Source organism: Terrapene carolina, unplaced genomic scaffold (assembly GCF_002925995.2).
Source record: "Terrapene carolina triunguis isolate 2854851 unplaced genomic scaffold, T_m_triunguis-2.0 Scaffold88, whole genome shotgun sequence".
Lineage (NCBI taxonomy): Eukaryota > Metazoa > Chordata > Testudines > Emydidae > Terrapene > Terrapene triunguis.
The window spans coordinates 22959325-22980361 of record NW_020664439.1 but is presented as its reverse complement, the minus strand read 5'-3'; the positions used below and the strand labels follow the sequence as shown (position 1 = coordinate 22980361).

Genomic DNA, 21037 nt, shown 5'->3' with positions numbered 1-21037 from the left:
GCAATAATCTGGAAATAATTTTGTCATCTTTTCCTAATTGTTTATTCCGCTCTCCATGGGACAGATTCTGCAACCTGCTATCAAATTGGCTGAGAAATGTTTTCCTGTGTCAGAGATTACTGCCTATCATTGGAAATGTGGTGCTCATGTTTTACAAGCACCTGGAAACAAACCTGGGAAAGAGCTACCGATTCATGGCCACACTCCTCATCATGGACAAGGGTTCTGCAATCCCTTTTTGGCCAACACCTTTGACATAAGGAAATCTGTTTTTAGATTACAGTCCCTGGGACATTTGGAACCAACAGAGTGTTTTGCTTTGTTTGTAAAATTAAACTTATTTTAGCATGCATCTCCTTATTAATGTCACAACTGGGATGTGAGTGGTCTGGCCTACTGGTCAGAGCAGGAGTCCGGCAGGATCAGGTAACCAGGAGATCAGAAGTAGGAGACAAACTTAACAAACACAGGTCTAGATGTAAAAAATACGAACAAGTAACACTTTAAATGTTTATTGTGTTCGTTAAAAAAAGTACATGATTTGCACAACTATGCCTTTCACCCCCAAAATTACCATGCCGTATATCCTGCAGAAATTATTATGGGATAGTTCTAATAGATATATTTTTTGTAAATGGTTAACATTTTTTTCCTTTTGTTTCTTAATGTGTCTGGATGATTAAGGAGAGGAGTTCACTGAACTTCAGTTGATTAGTTGTCTCCTGTTAATATTTAACAACTTGGTACCAGCTTGTAACCTGTTACTTAAGGGAACACTCCCTTGTTATATAGAGAGATGATACACCTCATCCCACTGTTTGCCCTTTCATCCCTTCAGTACCAGGTACCTCCTGGGGCAAAATGCACTGTCTGATTCACCATTGCCTTTGAAATGCTAAAACCCTGTCACATCAAAGAAGGTTGCTGCCTTCTATCTCTACACAGAGGTTGTGGTGGAACCCCGCAGTGCAGCGGCTAACATTCATAGGGCCTGATTTTGATCTCGCTAATGGTGGTATAAACCAGAAGTAACTCTTTAAGTCATTTGAGTTACACTGGTATGAGTAGAAAACAGCCTTGTGAAACCCTTCTCCTATTAAAGTCAGTGGGACTCTTGCCATTGACTTATATGGGGCCAAGGTTACAGCTGTACTAATTGGTCTTGTATGAAGATTCTTCTCCTGAATAATCCCATGCCACCTGTTAAAAAATTCATTGAACATATTTCTCATTTGGAGAGGTAATTTTTCTGTATACTCCATCCATTCTTTCTGTAGATGCACTCTATTTTAAATTCTAATCCTGAGACCACTGCTTAGCATGCTGACCAATATTGACTCCTTGTTCACTTGTGGTCCTCCACCTGTCTCTCCCTATCCAGCCGTTGTGTCTTGTTTTATAGTGAGATTATAATATCTTTGAGGCAGAAGCCACCTTTTTGTTCTGTGATTCAGATCAGTTCCTCTGTGCTACAGCAATACAAATAAATAATATTTATTGAAAGCTGAACAAAATAAAGGTATAACAAGTATGCCCACATGTTAAATTCCAGACATAGATCAAATAAAGCTATAGTAAAAAACACAGCAGATTAATTTAAATTTAAAAAATCCTCAAATGTAAACTGTGCTGTCAGCACCAACTATAGCAATCACTAACCAGAAATGAAATGAATTAGGCCCTCAAATTCCCTATCCCACCCAGTGTTTGTAACCCTCTAGTAAAGGGGCACATAATGCAGACATCTGAGGTCAATAGATTGCAGTTCTCCCGCAGCTATAACCCTTTCTGTTCGCAGACTTTTTTCTACTTGGCTTGTTCAGCAAGGGCTATATTCACAACAGGATTTAGGCACCTGACTGCCATATTAGGCATCTAAACCCCAGAATCAAGCTCCAATGGTATGTACAAAACACCCCCTGCTGAACCTTGTAGGGACCTAAACTCTCTCGGTGCATAAATTTTTCCAGTAAAAGTTCCTTAGACACCATGTTTCTGCCTTGATCAGGCACTCTGCAGTTCTACTTTGGATGAATAATTAAAGAATCATTGGAGCAGGTGGACTGGATGCTGTCTCCCCCACATCCTGGGTGAATGCTTGAACCACCAGGCCATAGAATCATTCTTATGCTTGTGCTCTCTCTCTGGCCCAGTGACTCTCTGATTATTTATCCACAGTGGAACAGCTTCAAACAGGGGAAGTTGAGGGTGCCCTGATTCAGAATATTTCATAGCCTGCTGGTTAGGGAACTCACCTGAGAGAACATAAGAACGGTCATACTGGGTCAGACCAAAGGTCCATCTAGCCCAGTATCCTGTCTTCTGACAGCCTTGTGGTTAATATGAGCCTAACGCAGGGGTGGCCAACCTGTGGCTCCGGAGCCACATGCGGCTCTTCAGAAATTAATGTGAGTCTCCTTGTATAGGCACTGACTCCAGGGCTGGAGCTACAGGCGCCAACTTTCCAATGTGCCAGGGGGTGCTCACTGCTCAATCCCTGGCTCTGTCACAGGCCCTGCCCCCACTCCACCCCTTCGCACCCCCTCCTCTGAGCCTCCTGTGCCCTCGCTCCTCCCCCTCCTCCAGTGGTGAGCTGGAGCCAGTTTGCACCGGTTCGCAAGAACTGGTTGTTAAATTTAGAAGCCGGTGTAGAACCGGTTCCTAAAGGGTTGGGCGGGTGAGCAAACTCCAGTCCGCGGGCCACATCCGGCCCGTGGGACCGTCCTGCCCGGCCCGCCTGAGCTCCCAGCTGGGGAGGCTCCCCCGGCCCCTTCCCCCGCTCTCCTCCCCCTTGCAGATCCCCAGCGTGCTGCGCTGCCGGTGCCAGCGCTCTGGGCAGCTCTGCAGCTCCTGCCGCTTTGAGCGGCATGGTAAGGGGGTGGGGCTGCGAGCTCCAGCGGCCGCACGGCATCCTTACACAGCAGCATGGTAAGGGGGCCGGGCCAGGGCTGGGAGGAGGGGTTGGATAAGGGGCAGGGAGCGGTTGGAGGGGGCAGAGGCTCGGGGGGGAGGGGCGGTCAGGGGACGGGGAACGGGGGGGGGGGGGGGTAGGCGTGGGATTTCCGGGGGTCTATTGGGGTGGTGGTGGATGGGGTCGGGGCAGTCAGGGGACAGGGAGCGGGGCGAGTTGGGTAGGAGGTGGGTAGTTAGGGTGGGGGGTCTCGGGAGGGGGTGGTCAGGGGACAAGGAGCGGGGGGAGTTGATGGGTTGCGGGTTCTGAGGGGGGCAGTCGGGGGCAGGATGTGGGTTGGGGTCGGATGGGGGGGGGGAAACAGGCACATGGGGCTTGTACTCATCGCGCGGTTCCCTACCGGGTCTTCGGCAGCACTTCGGCGGTGGGGTAGGGGTCTTCACTCGCTCCGGGTGAAGTACCTGCCGCCGAAATGCCGCCGAAAACCCGGAGCGAGTGAAGACACCCCCCCCCCACCGCCGAAGTGCCGTCGAGGACCCGGTAGGGAACCGGTTCTTAGGATTTTGGGAGCTCATCACTGCCCTCCTCCCCACAGCCTCCTGCATGCCACGAAACAGCAGCACTTTAACATTGCCAGTGTAGACTAGCCCTTAGCTAACAGCCAGTTGGCTTTTAGCTCATGCGATAAAGGCTCATGCACTAAGCTCCAGAAGCCCCAGGTTCGATCCCGATGACTGGGGTCTGTCGGAGTTACACTTTCAGCAACATCACAGGTATGGCCTTTGTGAGCAAAAACTTTAAAAGTCTCTAAGCAACACCGTGCATTGTTACGGCCCATTCCTGCTACCACTGAAGGCCAGAGGCAAAACTCTCTACGTTCCCTCTCATTTACACTGGTTTTAAAGCACCCTAAGTCCTTCGCCTTTGGTGGTGTCACTACTGACTAGCGCCAGGACAACCAGCAGCCATTCTCCTATGGGTTTGAAGCTCGTTGCTATTGAGAGGGTGTGATCAGAGAAACCTGTTTTAATGAAAGGCCGAAATATTTGAATTTAAAACTTTTAAATCTCGAATCCAATTAGAAAAATAATTTCCCTTTTGCAAAATTCAGAACTATTTATTCTCTGCTCCATAATGAGAGGCCTAGGCCTGGACCAAGAGAGGGCAGATTCTCAGCTAGATAATTGGTCACAGGACCGTCAGTGCATAGCTATGACCTCTGACATCAGCTAAAGATCTGGCCCCTGGAGTTTATGTGTTTTGGCACAGATGAGGGAGACACTCAGCTTGCCCTGTACTCCTTTTCAGAGATACAAAGTTTCTCCTTTCCAGGAGTAGTACATTAGCCCCAAAGTTTCTACCAAAAAAAAAAAAAAAATCTTGTTTAAATATTAAAAGATGTAACTAGAGAAAAGGGAAAAATCAAAGAAATGAACTAACAAGTGACAGAGAGAATAGAGTTTCATGAAACATTCACTCTCAAATGTGATTTTAGGTGGTTTTTTTAAATTCATGTTTTTGCCACTTACAGAGAAGCCTTCTTTGTTATTTTTCTTATGGAGGTCTCTTGTTCTTAGGTTCAGGAACATCAGGATTTATTGCCCTCTTGTATCTAGCCTACCGTTCCTATTCCTTCTGATGTCTGACAACGACTGATTACATGATGACTAGATGTAACTCGAATGACCAAAACAGATGAATAAACTAATCTCAAATCACCAGGAACTGAAGTCCTAACGGGGCTATGTCAAGATGGGAATCCTATATTTTTCTGGTATAGAAATCTGCAGGATTTGTCCAGTAGCTTTACAGACTTTACTTTTTCTAGCTTCCTAGGAGCGTCTAAGCTTTAGGCCAGGGGTGGCCAACCTGAGCCTGAGAAGGAGCCAAAATTTATAATGTACATTGCCAAAGAGCCACAGTACTACGTCAGCAGCCCCCCATCAGCTCCCCTCCCAGTACCTCCCGCCCACCGGCAGCCCCGCCAATCAGCACCTCCCCCTCCCTCCCCACACCTCCCGATCAGCTTGTGTGGTCAGGGCAGAGTGCAGGGAGAGAGATCTCCCAGCGCTCTAAAAAAAACACTTCCATAAGAGGCAAAGCTACCAGACCTGGGAGCATGGCTCCCCAGCGCTGGTACACTGTCTTCACTGACACTTTACAGCGCTGAAACTTGCTGTGCTCAGGGGGTGTTTTTTCACCCCCCTGAGCGAGAAAGTTGCAGCGCTGTAAAGTGCCACTGTAGACAAGCCCTAAGACCGTAGAGCAGACTCATTTTATCTCTCTCTGTAAGTGGTCTCGGTGTCACTAGATGGGACAGAGCACCACACCCAGAAGGTGTGTGAGTTACATTTGTTAAATGGGCAAATTGTTCCTTCTGCATCTGCGAGGAAACAGGGTGACAACTCAGCAGATTCAGAAACTGGCTAAAATCCATTCAGTCGAGGCTTAACATTATTTCGTCTTAAATGAGTATGCAAAAAAGTGTTCTTTTGCTTATCTATTTTACCCTGCTATCTCTGGCAACTGTGCTAGGAGAGACTCTGTGAAAGGCAGGAACAGACTCAGGAAACATCAGGGTCCTAAAGACTTCCTTAAGTAATTCTGAGCCCAGTGTATGAATTAATGAATAGTTTTTAAACTTGGTAATGATTTATCACTAAAACTTTTAAAGTACCTGACTATTTCTCTCAGATATAACCGTATGGCTGCTACATGTTTTTCAATCTGAAAGTTTGTTTTTTCATATTGCAAGTTTTCCTCTTTAGAATTTAACATGCTAAAGTCACAGTAAGCATCCTGGGTTGGTAATGACAAGCTATGGTTGTTGCTATACCCCTAAGGCATCTCATTATTGTAGCTTAAAAATGCACCTTGCCCTGTCTTTTGCTTACTTATATAGCTATGGAATTCCCTTGAATTTTTAACATTAAGTTATTGCTGTGTGACCTAGATGCTAGTTCTTTAGTATCTGTCACACCCTTGCTTCTTTGAATAAATGCATTACACATTCATGCACATATAATTATAAGACAAAGCTAGTTGGCCTACCTGCTGAAGCACCAGTATCTGTGATACCTTGGCTTCTTCTGCTTTATAAACTTAGTTTCTCTTAACCTGGCTTAGTCTCTCCATTCTTACCATTCAATGGAAATATAACTTTCTGACTTGGGGCTCAGTCATGGTTGAGCTGAAGTCACTGAGAGTTTCTTCTCGATACTGACGTCAGGGGGAGTAGGATTGGGCCCATACCTTGCCTATATATTAATAATGCAAAGTACATTGCTGATGTAATACTATGTGCTGCCAATGCAAATATGTCATGTCTTCACTAATCAAAACTGATGATGTGGTGGATAGAGAGAAAGCATTGTGGATTACCAAATGTGAGTTAGTGAATTCTGCAAGTGTGTAAGCCAGGACAAATTTAACCCTTTGGGAGTACTAGATACAACAGACATTGCTCAAAAAGCTCTGAACTCAACCAGAGATGGCTTAAAGTAACCAAAAGGGACAACAAGCGAAGTGCTTCCCTGTTGACAGACTACCATTTCAATAGAGATGCAATGCTTTGAATGTGTTGCATAGGATATAAGACAAGGCAGAACTGGATCAAAGTTCTCCCAGATGCACAATCATTCTCAGAGTGGATTTTACACATCTGGCCCATGTAAATCACCGAAATCATTCAAATGATATAACCAGTAGAGTTAAATAGTTTAATCCACTTGAAGATGCCAATTTAACTTTGACCAAGACAAATTTGTCTCGCTAGAATGTCCTTTGTTTTGTAGTTTCCAGGCTACATGCTACAACTCTTTCAGGAGCTGACAAAATCTGGCAAGAAAAGATTCTATGAAGGTTGTGTTGCAGAAGCTATTATAGAAACTGTTCAGAAAAATGGAGGAATAATGGATTTAGAAGATCATGTCACTGATGAAGTCAAACTGATTTTCACAAATTCAAGGTATTCTAGACAGTTCAGTGTTCTGAACCCGGTAGAGATCATGAGTTTGGTTTACCAAGTTAGGCATGAAGAAGTGTACTTATGTATTTGCATGCCTAATTTATATCTGCGAATACCCACCATGCACTAATAACTCAAGTATTGTCCTTGTGAATGCATATGCCATTTGTGTGCATAAGGCCACCTAGGTGCCTAACTGGCTATATAGGCATACAAATATTCTAGCTATATGTTCACATCAGCTATTTATGGGTAATGTGTGTTTGCAATTGTGCAGGTCTAACATAGAAAACATAGCCCTGTTTTGTTTGTTTCTTAGCAATTAGCTAATGAATTAATTACAAATTAAAGATGGACTCAAGCTGTAAAATTTTGATTCAGATCTGGATTTTGAACACGGAGGTTTGAAGTGTTTTGATCCATGAGTTTGATTCAAGCTTGTAAATGTGAATATGTTGAGCTAATGAACGGCTAAAAAGCAAATCAATTTTTTTTTAGTTAAGAGTGGAAACTATTTCTTTTAATTGTAATTATTTTTAATAGAATGTAGATTGGACAGTCTGTTCAGCATGGGGAAAAAGATCCAGGCCTTTCAAGCTTCTACATCCATCTGAGGAATTCAGCAAGAAATCACTGAGCTGCAGTATTTATCAGGGAAGGGGGAAGCGAGGGGTAGCTGAGTAGATCTGCTGTCCAGTGCAACTTTCTATGTGACTTACAGGAGCTAAGCAGTTTGTTTTAATATTCACAGCTGAGGTAGTCAGCAGCTGCACTTTGCCACTTAGCAGGGATCCATCTGAAAACATTCATACTAAAAAGAAAGCAAACTAGTGTTCTGCCTGCCAGTGAATCTCTCTCATTCAGGTTGTGAATTCTAGGCCCTATTTGTACACCTCCTGAAGTCTTTACTTTGGGAAAACTCCCATTGACTTATCACTGAGTAAGTACTTAGGAGTTGAGTCCCCTGTATAATGCCAAAAATATGCTGAATTTTGAGGTATTAGTTCAGCAAGGGACTTACAAGCCTGTGCCTAAACTTAAGCACCAGAACTATTGTAATCAATAGAACTACTCACATGCTTACAATTAGGCAAGTTGTTAAGTACCTTGATGAATTGGACCCTGAGGCCAGAAAAGGGAGCATTAGGAGAAAATTCAGCCTTGTGATTTCCTGGGCCTTTTATCCCTCCCCCCACTCAGTGCTTTTCCACAAGAAGCTACCATATATTGCTCATTGTTTTTATATTTTCCTACCTCCCCTTCCCTCATACTTCAGAGTAGGACTTTCCTGTCATGCAGCCTAGACTGGAATGGAACTGAGGTTTCCTTGCCAATCATCTTTGGAATTCTTTCCTTTGTCCCACAACTTCTCCTCTGTATGGTGGCCAGATTGGCAAAATAAAAACCCTTCCTTTCCCCTATGCCCACTGCTGACCTGAAGATTCTCCATAGCTTTACACAATGGGATCACAATCAGACTCTCCCCTTCTTTGCTTTTCCAGCAGGGGTTGGATTTGGGAATGTGTAACTGTGGGGTGGTTGGAAAGGGACTTTCTGAGCGTCTGCAGAAAGAGATGGACTTAGGCCTGGTCTACACTACGAGTTTAGGTCGACTTTAGCAGCGTTAAACCGAATTAAGCCTGGACACGTCCACACGACGAAGCCCTTTTTTTCGACGTAAAGGGCCCTTTAAACCGGTTTCTTTACCCCACCTCCGACGAGGGGATTAGCACTAAAATCGGCCTTTGCGGGTCGGATTTGGGGTAGTGTGGACGGAATTTGACGTTATTGGCCTCCGGGAGCTATCCCACAGTGCTTCATTGTGACCGCTCTGGACAGCGCTCTCAACTCAGATGCACTGACCAGGTAGACAGGAAAAGCCCCGCGAACTTTTGAATTTCATTTCCTGTTTTCCCAGCGTGGAGAGCACAGGTGACCACGCAGAGCTCATCAGCACAGATAACCATGATGGAGTCCCAGGATCGCAAAAGAGCTCCAGCATGGACCGAACGGGAGGTACGGGATCTGCTCGCCATATGGGGAGACGAATCAGTGCTAGCTGAACTCCGTAGCAGTAAACGAAATGGCAAAATATTAGAAAAAGTCTCAAAGGCCATGAAGGACAGAGGCCATAACAGGGACGCACAGCAGTGCCGTGTGAAAATTAAGGAGCTAAGGCAAGCCTACCACAAAGCCAGAGAGGCAAACGGAAGGTCTGGGGCAGAGCCGCAAACATGCCGCTTCTACGCGGAGCTGCATGCCATTCTAGGGGGTGCAGCCACCACTACCCCAACCGTGTGCTTTGACTCCATCAATGGAGAATCACGCAACAGGGAAGCGGGTTCGGGGTATGCGGAAGATGATGATGATGATGATGAAGACAATGAAGATAGCTCACAGCAAGGAAGACTGAGTATTGACCAGAGTGGAGTTTCAGAAACATTTTAAGCCCGTATCCAGGTACCCTCTCTCCTCCTTACTACCTCAACAGTTTTCTTGATGCTTTTTCTCACACCCTCCTTCCATCTGACTCCCTCTCCTCCCTTGTCACACAAGCGGATTTCTCTTTCTCCCCAGCCTGAAGGGAGACAAAAAAACATCCTGTTCTTTGCAGCTGCAGGGAGTTCAGCCATGTCCTGGGAGGACACTAATAAGGCAATGTAGAAAACTGTCATCTGAACTTTGTTCAGTGACTTACATGAAACTCATATGCCGTGAAACTCATAGATTTTTATGGCCAGAGTGATCACCTAGTCTGACATCCTGCATAACACACAGAATTTCATGATGGGACTCCTGCATCTCGCCCATCAAGTTGTGATTGAACTGGAGCATATTTTCTAGAAAGACATCCAGTCTTGGTTTAAATTCTCCATCATTTGGAGTCTTACCACAGCCCTTGGGATCTGTTCCAATGGCTAATTATCTTCCCTGTTAAAAATGGGCATCTTATTTCCTTTTTGCACTTTGCTGACTTAAATTCCAGCCACCTGGGCGGCCTGAGCAAAGTTCCTAATGGATAGGATTCCTCTCCTTGAAAACCACTATCACAACTCATACAGCACTGGCCCTTGTGTTGGCAGTCTCAGCAGAGATGCCAACTACTGAATGGGCACGGAAACTAACTTACTTTCCCACCTCTAAAGATGGTCCTTTCAGAGTTGTAATGCAGTGTGGGGATGCGATGCTATGACTGCATGTGCTTTTACCAGCTCTGTGAGTACAGGTCTCCAGAGCTGTCAGTGCAGAGCCTTCCCAAAGCACGATGTTCATTGAAAATGCAAAAGACAAAGATTTTTTTAATGGTAGGGATTGGTGGTTTTTTAGGCTTGATCTTGCATTCTTTGCATATCCCAGACTCCCATTAAGTGCCACAGGAGCTGTTGGTGCATAAAAAAATACAGGATTGGGCCCTAAGTGTTTTCAAATGCAGTATTCTCTGGCTGTGTGTGATGTCACATGGATTTGGAAATTATATTTTGGATATTTTAATATTCCCACTAATCCAATATCATAGGGTTGCTGAGCAGCATTTTTTGAGTGCATCGTTTTTATTCTCACCCTATGAACAGTTGATTCTTGCATTATTCATGGAGTACATACGTAGGCAAACGCTGTGCTTGCACACCCAACTATTAACTAAGGTATGTCAAAAGACAGTCAGTGCTTCCTGACCTGCTAATAAAATCATTAGTCATAGATACACACACACTATATACTGAGTAATATTGCTAAATAGAGATACAAGGGAACATACCCAGAGCAACTTACGCATGCTATTTTGAAATAACTGGACAAGTCTAGATCCAAACCTATAGTCCAGGGATCGCCAACCCTTGGCCGGTGCCCGTTAGGGAAATCCGCTGGCGGTCCGGGCCGGTTTGTTTACCTGCAGCATCCACAAGTTCAGCCGATTGCAGCTCCCAGTGGCCGCAGTTCGCCATTCCAGGCCAATGGGGGCTGCGGGAAGCGGCATCCCTCGGCCCACGCTGCTTCCCGCAGCCCCCATTGGCCTGGAACGGTGAACTGCGGCCAGTGGGAGCTGTGATCAGCCGAATCTGCGGACGCAGCAGTTAAACAAACTGTCCCGGCTCTCCAGCAGATTTCCCTGACAGCCGCGTGCCAAATGTTGCCGATCCCTGCGTATAGTCCTTACTCAGGGAATACGCCAATTGACGTAAGTGAGGGTATTGTCAAAGAACACAGGGCAGGCTCATTTGTTATTAATTTAAAAATAAACTCACAGGGTTATAGGGTATAATTTAATATTCAAAGACAGGCAACTCTATATATTACTCAGTTAATGCTGATAAATTTTTCAGATAAGTAGGTATTTAACCTTTTGAAGCAGATATAGAACTTAATGGTTTTAACATTAGATTTAACAAGCTGAATTGGATGAGTTCAATGTTACGAGAACAACTTTGCATAAGCACTCAAAGTAATAAGTTTTATTTATGATATTTGAAACATAGGCTCCCGTTTTCCCACATACTCCATTGAGCCAACGTATATTTAGGAAAGACTATACATGGGAATTCTCAAAGTGTTTTACAAAGCCAATGTCTGTATTTAGTTTATGGGCAAAATCCGCCCCCAGGCAGAGGACCAGCATTTCATCCTTTATGGCAACAATAAAAGGGGAAAACAACATTGCTTACACTAGTGTAATGACAATGGTTTGGGCCATTGATGTAGAATAGTGTACTGTTTTATAGGGGTTCCATACTGTTGTTATACAAGGTTGAGTGAAAGAAAAGCTATACCACCTTAATGTTACCTGGTTTCTCTTTGCCTTAAAGAAATGCCAGTTTTATTACATCATTGTTGGTATATACATATGTCATAATATTCGGGAAACCTTTAGAAAGTATTTTTTTTAAAAGGGGGGAATAATAATATGTCTTGCTATTCCAGAATATGAATGTTTGGGAAATCCCTCCAAATGGACAAGGAATCACAGCTTTGATAGCCCTGCACATTTTAGACAATTTTAATATTAAAGGTCTGAGTTATGTCCAATGGAAAGAATTTTTCTGTGTCTGTAAAATTTTCCTTTGAGGATGATTTAAGCAGACACAAAAGGAAGATTTCCAGGCATGTTAATGTTCTTTTTCAACGCTGAGGAAAATTTTCCTCAAAGCCAAGCAGAAGGGGAAATAAAATTGTTACTAGACGTGACTCCACTCTACAGCGGATAATTCTCTACTAAATATCACAATATAGTAAACAGAGTACAGTGGGACTTCGACTGGGAAATTTTCTAGTATGAAACAGCCTCTCTGAGATTTATGTTTTTGAAAATTTAATATAAATTTGAAAATTTAGCAAATTACACTATCAACTTTGAAGAGAGGCCCTGATATAACTTCAAAAATAGTGTGATATTTTATAAATAGCTTGATACTAGTTCAAAATTCTGAGTTGTTCAGATAGGGTCAAGTGGTATAAAACACCTAATACCACTGAAGACTATAAGCCAAATTCGGAAGAATTCTTAAGTCCAAACTGAATGATTATTTCCCTAGTATCCTTGGAAAGAATTGATCAAATCCATCCCTGGTAATACTCCGTTGAAATCAATTCAGTAATTAATGTCGTCCAATAACAGCAGGGTAAACAATGTCCTTATAGCCTGAAAAAACACTGAAAGGTTAAAAATAAACTAAAATGTTTGTCATTTTTGTTGCCATTTTTAGACATGGGCCATAACACTGCTGACTATTTACGTGTGCTGATTGAAGCCTTGAAACTCAGCTTCTCTGTTACTTTCTCGTTCTGTGCTGACCGTGACAAAGCTCCAGTACCTACAAAAGAACTTCTTTCTAAAACATATGCTAAAGGATGCTAGGAGGTAGTTAATTTACAGAGGTAAGGCTTCTTCCTTCGCTTGCTTTTGTGGATTAGTAGTGTAAGTACATTTCTGATCTTGGTGAGAAAGAAAAGCCCATTCTATAGTATTAAGTAGGCTCTATTTATAAGAGTTCTTGGAGTTTTTAGTTTATTTCTGCATATGCTGTGGTCTGAATATCCTTTTATTTTACCACTAATCTGTCCCTGTGTTAAACTGCTCAGTGTAAAGTACAAAGAGTGTATTGTTTGTGTTACGTCGTTAGCCCAGGTTGTATCTAAAAGATAAAATGAGATGTGATAGGAAACTATCATCAAACATGATTCAACATATGAATAGATAAAAGTGGCAGTTTTCTCTTTTAATTAGGGCAATAATGGCTTATTACAATCAAGGAGTGGATTTTATTTAAAATATGCACTATACATAGCGTGTAAAAAGTGGAGAGTAGCCCAGATATCTTAAAATAAGTTTGACTCAAAGTTTGATTCAAAATGAATCCCTGAAACAATTTAATGTAAAAGTCACCCAATGATGATTGATCTTCTCTCTTGCTCAGGGCCCAGACTGAGGGTACGTCTATACTTACCTCCGGGTCTGGCGGTAAGCAATCGATCTTCTGGGATCGATTTATCGTGTCTTGTCTAGATGCTATAAATCGATCCCGGATTGATCCCGGAAGTGCTCACCATCGACGCCGGTACTCCTGCTCCGCGAGAGGAGTACGCGGAGTCGACGGGGGAGCCTGCCTGCCGCGTCTGGACCCGCGGTAAGTTCGAACTAAGGTACTTCGACTTCAGCTACGTTAATAACGTAGCTGAAGTTGCGTATCTTAGTTCGAAGTGGGGGGTTAGTGTGGACCAGCCCTAAGAATGTTTTCCCTGGCCTGCTCTATTTAAGAAAAGGCCCTGTATCTCAATCCCTGTGATCAGAGAGCCATCCTGGAGGCCATAGTGAAACACACAATGTATGAAAAATCATCTGTGCAACCCTTCTCTCTGTCTCTCAAGTGCTGGTGTCCAGGGCACTGGCCCATCTGCTGCATATGTAAATACACCACTGCCCCTGATACTGAAAAATCTGCCAGCTCTCCAAAAGAAGGACTGCATCGCTCAAACTCCTAATCCTCTGCAAAACAGACTCCCGGGCTCTGACTTTGTTGCTCTGACAGAGTGGGAGAAAACCTATTCTTGGTTAGTCCCATGCCAGCTAGTATAGAATAAAGGTGGCAGGGGACTAAACAAAAGACAGTGTGACATGCAGTGCATGAGCCACTGCAACAAATTAGGCCTGAATAAAGACTGGGAGTGGCTGGGTCACTACAAAAAGTAATTTTCCCTCTGATACTCACACCTTCTTGTCAACTGCTGGGAATGGGCCACATCCCCCCCGATTGAATTGGCCTCGATAGCACTGACCCCCCTACTTGGTAAGGCAACTCCCGTCTTTTCATGTGCTGTATATTTATACCTGCTACTGTATTTTCCACTCCATGCATCTGATGAAGTGGGTTTTAGCCCACGAAAGCTTATGCCCGAATAAATTTGTTAGTCTCTAAGGTGCCACAAGGACTCCTCGTTGTTATTGCTGATACAGACTGATACGGCCACCCCTCTGAAACCTGCAACAAATCTGGCTCCCTGAGCACATCGCTGGTGGCTTATCCAGCTTACCAGCTGGAGTTTTAACACTATCCTTGTATGTATGTTTATGGCTAATAGTTTTATTAGTATCAGGAGGGGAGGAATAACACATTGGAGGGTGGAGGTGTTTACATTATGGTCAAACTCTACAGTGCCCTTTTAAGCATAGACGTTTAGGGTGGGGTTTTTAAACATTATTTCTATTGTTTTTATTAAAAATATAAACACAAAATAAAACATATATAAATACATGTGCAGGATGGAAATACCATACAAAACCAAAATTCAGTGTTCATTATTTGTAAAGCCTGGAAAAAAACAGAACAAAAACAAACAATCTCCCCCCTCCCCCTCCCAGAACGCATAGAGGTCATGCAGGCATCAATTATTAAAGTGACTAAAAAGATAAATAAGTGAGAACATAACCTATGCGTATCAGGGACTAATATATAATAAACTGCAAAAGTATGCAATGTGTGAACACACATCCTCCTATTTTTTCCAGATGTTTCTATTCGACAGTCATTTTTTCCATTAACGCAATAGTAGAGAGCTCACTAAGCCAGTCTGTGTATGAGGGAGGAATTTCAGATTTTCATTTTCTCAGAATAACTCTTTTGGCCATTAAAATAGTTACTGCAATGTAATACCAACTCATCCAGCACCCGTAAAATACACAAGCGTGGGGAAGGAAAGATAACAACGCTTTAAGTTTTTGAGAGAGCACTGAATATTGTGTTCCAGGCCACATGCATTTTTTGACAGGTATAGAGGATGTGTGAATGGTTGGCATGTGACTGTTTGCATCTCCAACATTCACTGTGTGTTGCAAATCTATTTTGGGACTGTTAAGGCTGCTTCCCCACTCTGAACTTTAGGGTACAAATGTGGGGGTCTGCATGAAAACTTCTAAGCTTAACTACCAGCTTAGATCTGGTCCGCTGCCACCACTCCCAATGTGCTAATTCCCTTCCCTGGGTAGCCTTGAGAGACTCTTCACCAATTCCCTGGTGAATACAGATCCAAACCCCTTGGATCTTAAAACAAGGAGAAATTAACCATCCCCCCTCCTTTCTCCCACCAACTCCTGGTGGATCAAGATCCAACCCCCTTGGATCTAAAAACAAGGAAAAATCAATCAGGTTCTTAAAAAGAAGGCTTTTAATTAAAGAAAAAGGTAAAAATCATCTCTGTAAAATCAGGATGGGAAATAACTTTACAGGGTAATCAAACTTAAAGAGCCCAGAGAACCCCCCTCTAGCCTTAGGTTCAAAGTTACAGCAAACAGAGGTAAACACCCTAGTAAAAGGTACATTTACAAGTTGAGAAAACAAAGATAAAACTAACACGCCTTGCCTGGCTGTTTACTTACAAGTTTGAAATATGAGAGACTTGTTCAGAAAGATTTGGAGAGCCTGGATTGATGTCTGGTCCCTCTTAGTCCCAAGAGCGAACTCCCCCAAAACAAAGAGCACAAACAAAAGCCTTCCCCCCACCAAGATTTGAAAGAATCATGTCCCCTTATTGGTCCTTTGGGTCAGGTGTCCACCAGGTTACCTGAGCTTCTTAACCCTTTACAGGTAAAAGGATTTTGGAGTCTCTGGCCAGGAGGGATTTTATAGTATTGTACACAGGAGGGCTGTTACCCTTCCCTTTATAGTTATGACAGGGACAATTAGGACAGATAGTAGCACCTTACATATTTCCTTGTATATTTGAAATGGAAAATGCTGAAACTGAGAAGGAGCTGGTCTTTTGGATATTTTCATTGCTTGTGATTTATTCCAGTTCATGCAAAAACCAGAGATCTTTCTAAAAATATCAACTAGATTCAATAATGATGGGATTGATGAGGATGGATTCGTCAATAGTACAAAAATGTCATCAGCATATAAACCGATTTTGTATTTTTTTCTTCTTTATAGTTACACCTTCAATAGCTGACACATGTCTATTGCCAGTGGTTCAAGTGAGACATTAAAAAAGAGGGGTGAGGGGACAACCCTGTCATGTCCCTCTTTGTAGTTGAAATGTCTGAGAAATAATTCCATTAGTTGATAGTGAAACCAGGGGATTGAGGATGATTTTAAAGGATATTTTAAATATATTTCTTAAAGTAATGAACTGCATGAACTGTGTGAAAGACTTATGACAGGTCTCAACATCAAGAGAACAGTGACTAAAATAGGGTATTTCTAAATGTGATTTTTTTTTTTAAAAAGTACCAACGCATGCTAGCCTGCTTTTGTGTACTTTAGATAAGAGTGTTTACTTAAATTTGTTGGCAGTGCTATATTTGTACTTAACCAAACATGGGATATACAATAGAAACCACTTATTGATCTAGGCATTACCTGGTCATAAAAGGACTACAGACTTTGGATCCTTCCTGGGCCTTATCTTTCAATGATGTCAGTTGAATTTTACATGATGTCCCTTTTGGGGCAGATTCTAATCTTCGTTATACTCTATTGTCTTTGGAGTGAATCCAGATTATACTAGTAGAGACCTGAATCTGGCCCTTTGTTTTAATAAACAAAACCCACACCAAAAAATTCAGGGCCAAATGCTGCTCATCATACTTATAGGAATATTCCCATTGACTTCAACTAGGATTACTTGTACGAGTAAGGTGAGCAACATGCGACCCTTATGATGCAATTTAAATTGGGCCATAAAATAGTGATTTTTGTTGCACACTAATGGTTTTTATTTTCCCTGTTTTAGAGCCAGTGACAAATATAATAAAGGAAACTTGCTACCAGTAGGAAGTGACACAGTTTACTTCACTGTGGTCCATGCTCAAGGCAATGACTCTTCTTTCATCAACAGCAACTATATGGGCTTTGGCATAGGACTGGAACCAGGTGGCTGTGGATTTACTTTACAAGTGAGAAATTTTTTCCAAACATAACATGTTTTAGTCTGCATGAAAACTCTCTAAAAAGGCAGTTAGAGTGCTTTGCCATACAGTATCCTAAACTTACATTTCTTAATATATATTTTCTTATTACGTTAGATCAGACTGTGAAATGAGTTGCAGTGTTTAAAAAACAAATAAACAAATCTTCATAGGTATTTCTTTGGCTTTATACCAAGTTAGTATGATAAATTGTTTATAAACAGAGTTTGATGCTTCAAGCTCAGACTTGCCTGACACTTACTGTTAATAGCATAAACGGCCATGGTCAGCAGGTCACCGTAATGACATGTCCAGTCAGTTTTTAGTAGATGTAGAACAATGGGACCCATGTAGATTTTTCAATACTCTCCTACATAAACAACTACATACATTCTTCCTTGGATCATTTCTTGGGCAGTGAAAATGAATTAGCCTTTGCTAATTTATTTTTGGCCAGTTAATACTAGCTATAAGTAACAATGGATATGGAATTGAAACATTTCTTATTTTCAAATTTTATTTTATCCCCCACAGCCAAGAAAAATTGTTATACATTTGTGATAGATTCAAATTTTATATTTTTAGAGTGTACATTTTCATTTGAAATTGTATTATAAAAAGTCTTTGGAACATGAGCAGAACCATAATAGATTGTAAGTGTTATACCTAGATAAAATATATAGAAATATCTTGTTCTTTTCTCTAGCAAAATGGCTAAGCCACATCACATTAAGTAATATGCATTAAACAGAAGTAAAGATTAGAAGTGGCAGTTCAGAAATTAATAATTGGGAGATTATGAATTATAAATATATGTGAATATTGCCAAAACTATTGAGAGATGGAGGTTATTTCATATATTTTGTTTTCGAGAATTTGCCGTCTAAAGTACCTTTCATGCCCTATATACTCCTGAGGGAATTCTGCGCCAAAAAAATAAAAATTCTGCACACAATATTTTAAAATTCTGCATATTTTATTTGTCAATAAATAAATGTGGCTCCAGTATGGCAGTGGGGATGCACAGGCCACTGGTTGCATTGAGGTGGGAGATCACCCTGAAGCCCCCAGCGCTACAGGGACTCGGCAGTGAGACTGCACCTGACCTTGACACAGTGCAAGGGCCGGGCCCTGCCCCAGAAACACCCGGGGGCCCTTCCCCTCTGCACCAGATGTGGGTGAGCAGGCTCAGTCCAGCAGGATCCAAGTGTGGAGGGGATTAGTGTGGGTGGATCCAGGTGTGGGGTGACAGGTTTTTGTGTGGGGCAATCTGGGTGCAGACGGCTCAGTGAGAGATCTGGATGCACAGGGGCTTATTGTGGGGTTCCAGGTGCAGGGGGAATGGAACTCTGCAGGGGATCCAAGTGAAGATGGTTGGGGGTCAGTGGGGGGGGGGCGGAAGGTGGTCCAGGTAGTGTTGCCAGGTGTCTGATTTTCGGCTCCAGTTCAATGGGCCTGCTTAACAGGGGAGCCCCAGCTGCTGCCGAGGGGATGCCGCATGCCAGGCTCCTGCTTTCCCCCACGATTCCCCTTCCCCATCTCATCACCCTCCCCCAGTGCCCCACGCCCTTCCCCTCACTCCCACATTCCCCTGCCCCTGCCCTATTCCACCCCCCCTTCCTTACCTATCACACTAGAATTAAAGAATAATAATTAAAGAACCATTTGGCTTTTAATGGTTGGATTGAACTCTCGCTTGTATATTAGAAAATGGTCAATTTTATCATGTTAAAAATAAAAAAATAGAGACTAAGGGCAAGTGTCTAAGTGACTTATGCGTCTAAGTTTCATTTTAAGAAGTGATTTGGGCACATAGGAGCCTCACACCTGTTAACTTTCAAGAAGTCTTAGGCTTCTAAGTGCTTAAGTCACTTTTGAAAATGGGACTTGAGTCCCTAAGTGACTTAGGCACTTCTGAAAATTTTACCCCAAGACTGAATCTGTGAGCTCCAGGGCATTTGTAATACACTTGTTTCTTGGCATGATACTTCTTGTATATTTTTCTTGAATCGACTATGTTGGCACTCACTGTTCTACGTGTGACCTTTTCCTGACTGTATCCCCAGGCCAAACTTACCCTAGAGGGGAGCAGGAGCTCCACAGACCTTCACTGACTTCAGTGATGAGGCCCAGACACGGACCCCACACTTCGGTGGCATGATGCTAGGCCCAAACAGTTGCTACAGTGGTCACTATTAAAATGCTGCCATTTGAGAGCAGCTCACTGTAGTTAGTATGATCATTTCTCAGGCTATCTTCCCCAGCAGTGCATGGGTGGGCTTGTTTGTGTATAGTCTCATCTGCCTATATCCAAGAGCCTACTTGGGTGCTCCACGTCTTGCATAGGAATAGCTTTTGTAAGCAGCTCTCGCTGCTGCACAGCTTTTGCTACATGTTGGTGGTGCCATGTGTGATGTCAGTCAGTGGGCTAGCTGGCCAACAATTTGAAAAGCTAGTAACTATCGTACATGTTTACTTTAGGCTGCGTGGTTCTTGTCCAGCCAGATGAATCGTGTTTGGCAATCCCAGGGGGTCTATTCTATTAGTAAGGGTTTGTATTTGTTTTCTAGAATAGAGGATCCAGTTTCTCACTATCTCCCAGTCACCTGAACTGCCTCGCCCCAAGAAAACGGCCGTACCACATGATCATTCCTGCCCTTGCTACTGCAGCAGACACTGGGGACCTCTTGTGCTCCTTTGGAGTAATGGGTGGGTTCATGCAGACTCAAGGACACGTGCAGGATGTAAGTAATGTAAGTCCTTTGGAATGTATGGCAGAACATCAGAAGGATTCACTGCTTATTTAAGAGCCTTTCATTTCAGTATCCTCTGGACAGGCCATGAAAACCTGCAGCCCAATAGAGCAGTAGCCTTGCTGATCTATGTTCTTTATCCCGGTGCTGACTGATCAGCCATCAGCCAGTTTCAGATCAACTTCATGTTTTGTTTCTACCAAAGGACTCTGAGATGTTAAACACTGTATAATTTATATCAAAGGTCTCATTCTCCAAAGACAGTGTACAAGCACTGCATGCAAATTTTAAGTGTATTAAAATTGATATGAGGATGTTTTCCTAGAGTCTAATCTGGCTTACTTTAATCATCTCTTTGAAGCCTGTTTGGGGAATCGGTAGCAAGCAGAGGGGGTAAATGCTTCAGTTAAAATTTGTGTGAACTTTGGTTTGAAGTTTTAAATGAATTCCCTCTGCCGGTGTTCACTTTCTATGATTATTCTAGTTAACAATGGCAAAAATATTAACAGCAAATGTCAGATGACTATTGCAGCATATTTGTGGAAAACTAATTAAAGAGCTCTAAGAGTTATACTCACCCAAACAGGGGAGTTGTTTTTTTTTAAATAAAGTCCATTCCTGGACCACAGTAGCTCATTTTTGATTATCTTGTTTTGTGCCTTGACACTTTGACAGGTGCATTAGAAATTGAAAAAGAATATAAACTTGGTGCGCTGGTGCCTGGAGCCGCCCTGGCAGTACATTAATAATAGTGCTTTGCACTTGCATTGCCCCTTTCATTTGAGATTCTCAAGCTACTGTAGTCCTCTGCTTTTATCTTTTAAACACTGGCACGGGTACAGTGTTGTATGCAACATCACAGTCAGACATACACATGGTCAAAAAGTAGCTCTTGTTGAAACAGATGGTTTGACCAGAGAATACTGAACGAGGGCTCTAAGAGCTTTCTGAGTCCCAGGGCGGTTGTACCAAGGCATTAGTTAATGTCCAATGATGACCACTTTATGTAG

The 21037-nt window shown here is 42.8% G+C and overlaps 1 protein-coding gene across 1 annotated transcript in view; it reads left to right on the top strand.

Annotated features, from left to right (window-relative positions):
- The window catches only part of LOC112112474 (glutathione hydrolase-like YwrD proenzyme), a 30205-nt gene extending 10124 nt beyond the window's left edge, over window positions 1-20081 (top strand). The window contains 6 exon segments of the mRNA XM_029911115.1: window positions 65-268; window positions 6739-6936; window positions 11796-11883; window positions 12578-12749; window positions 17100-17262; window positions 19845-20081. Coding sequence (XP_029766975.1) covers window positions 65-268; window positions 6739-6936; window positions 11796-11883; window positions 12578-12749; window positions 17100-17262; window positions 19845-20081 — 1062 coding nt within the window.
- Window positions 20082-21037: the final 956 nt, after the last annotated feature.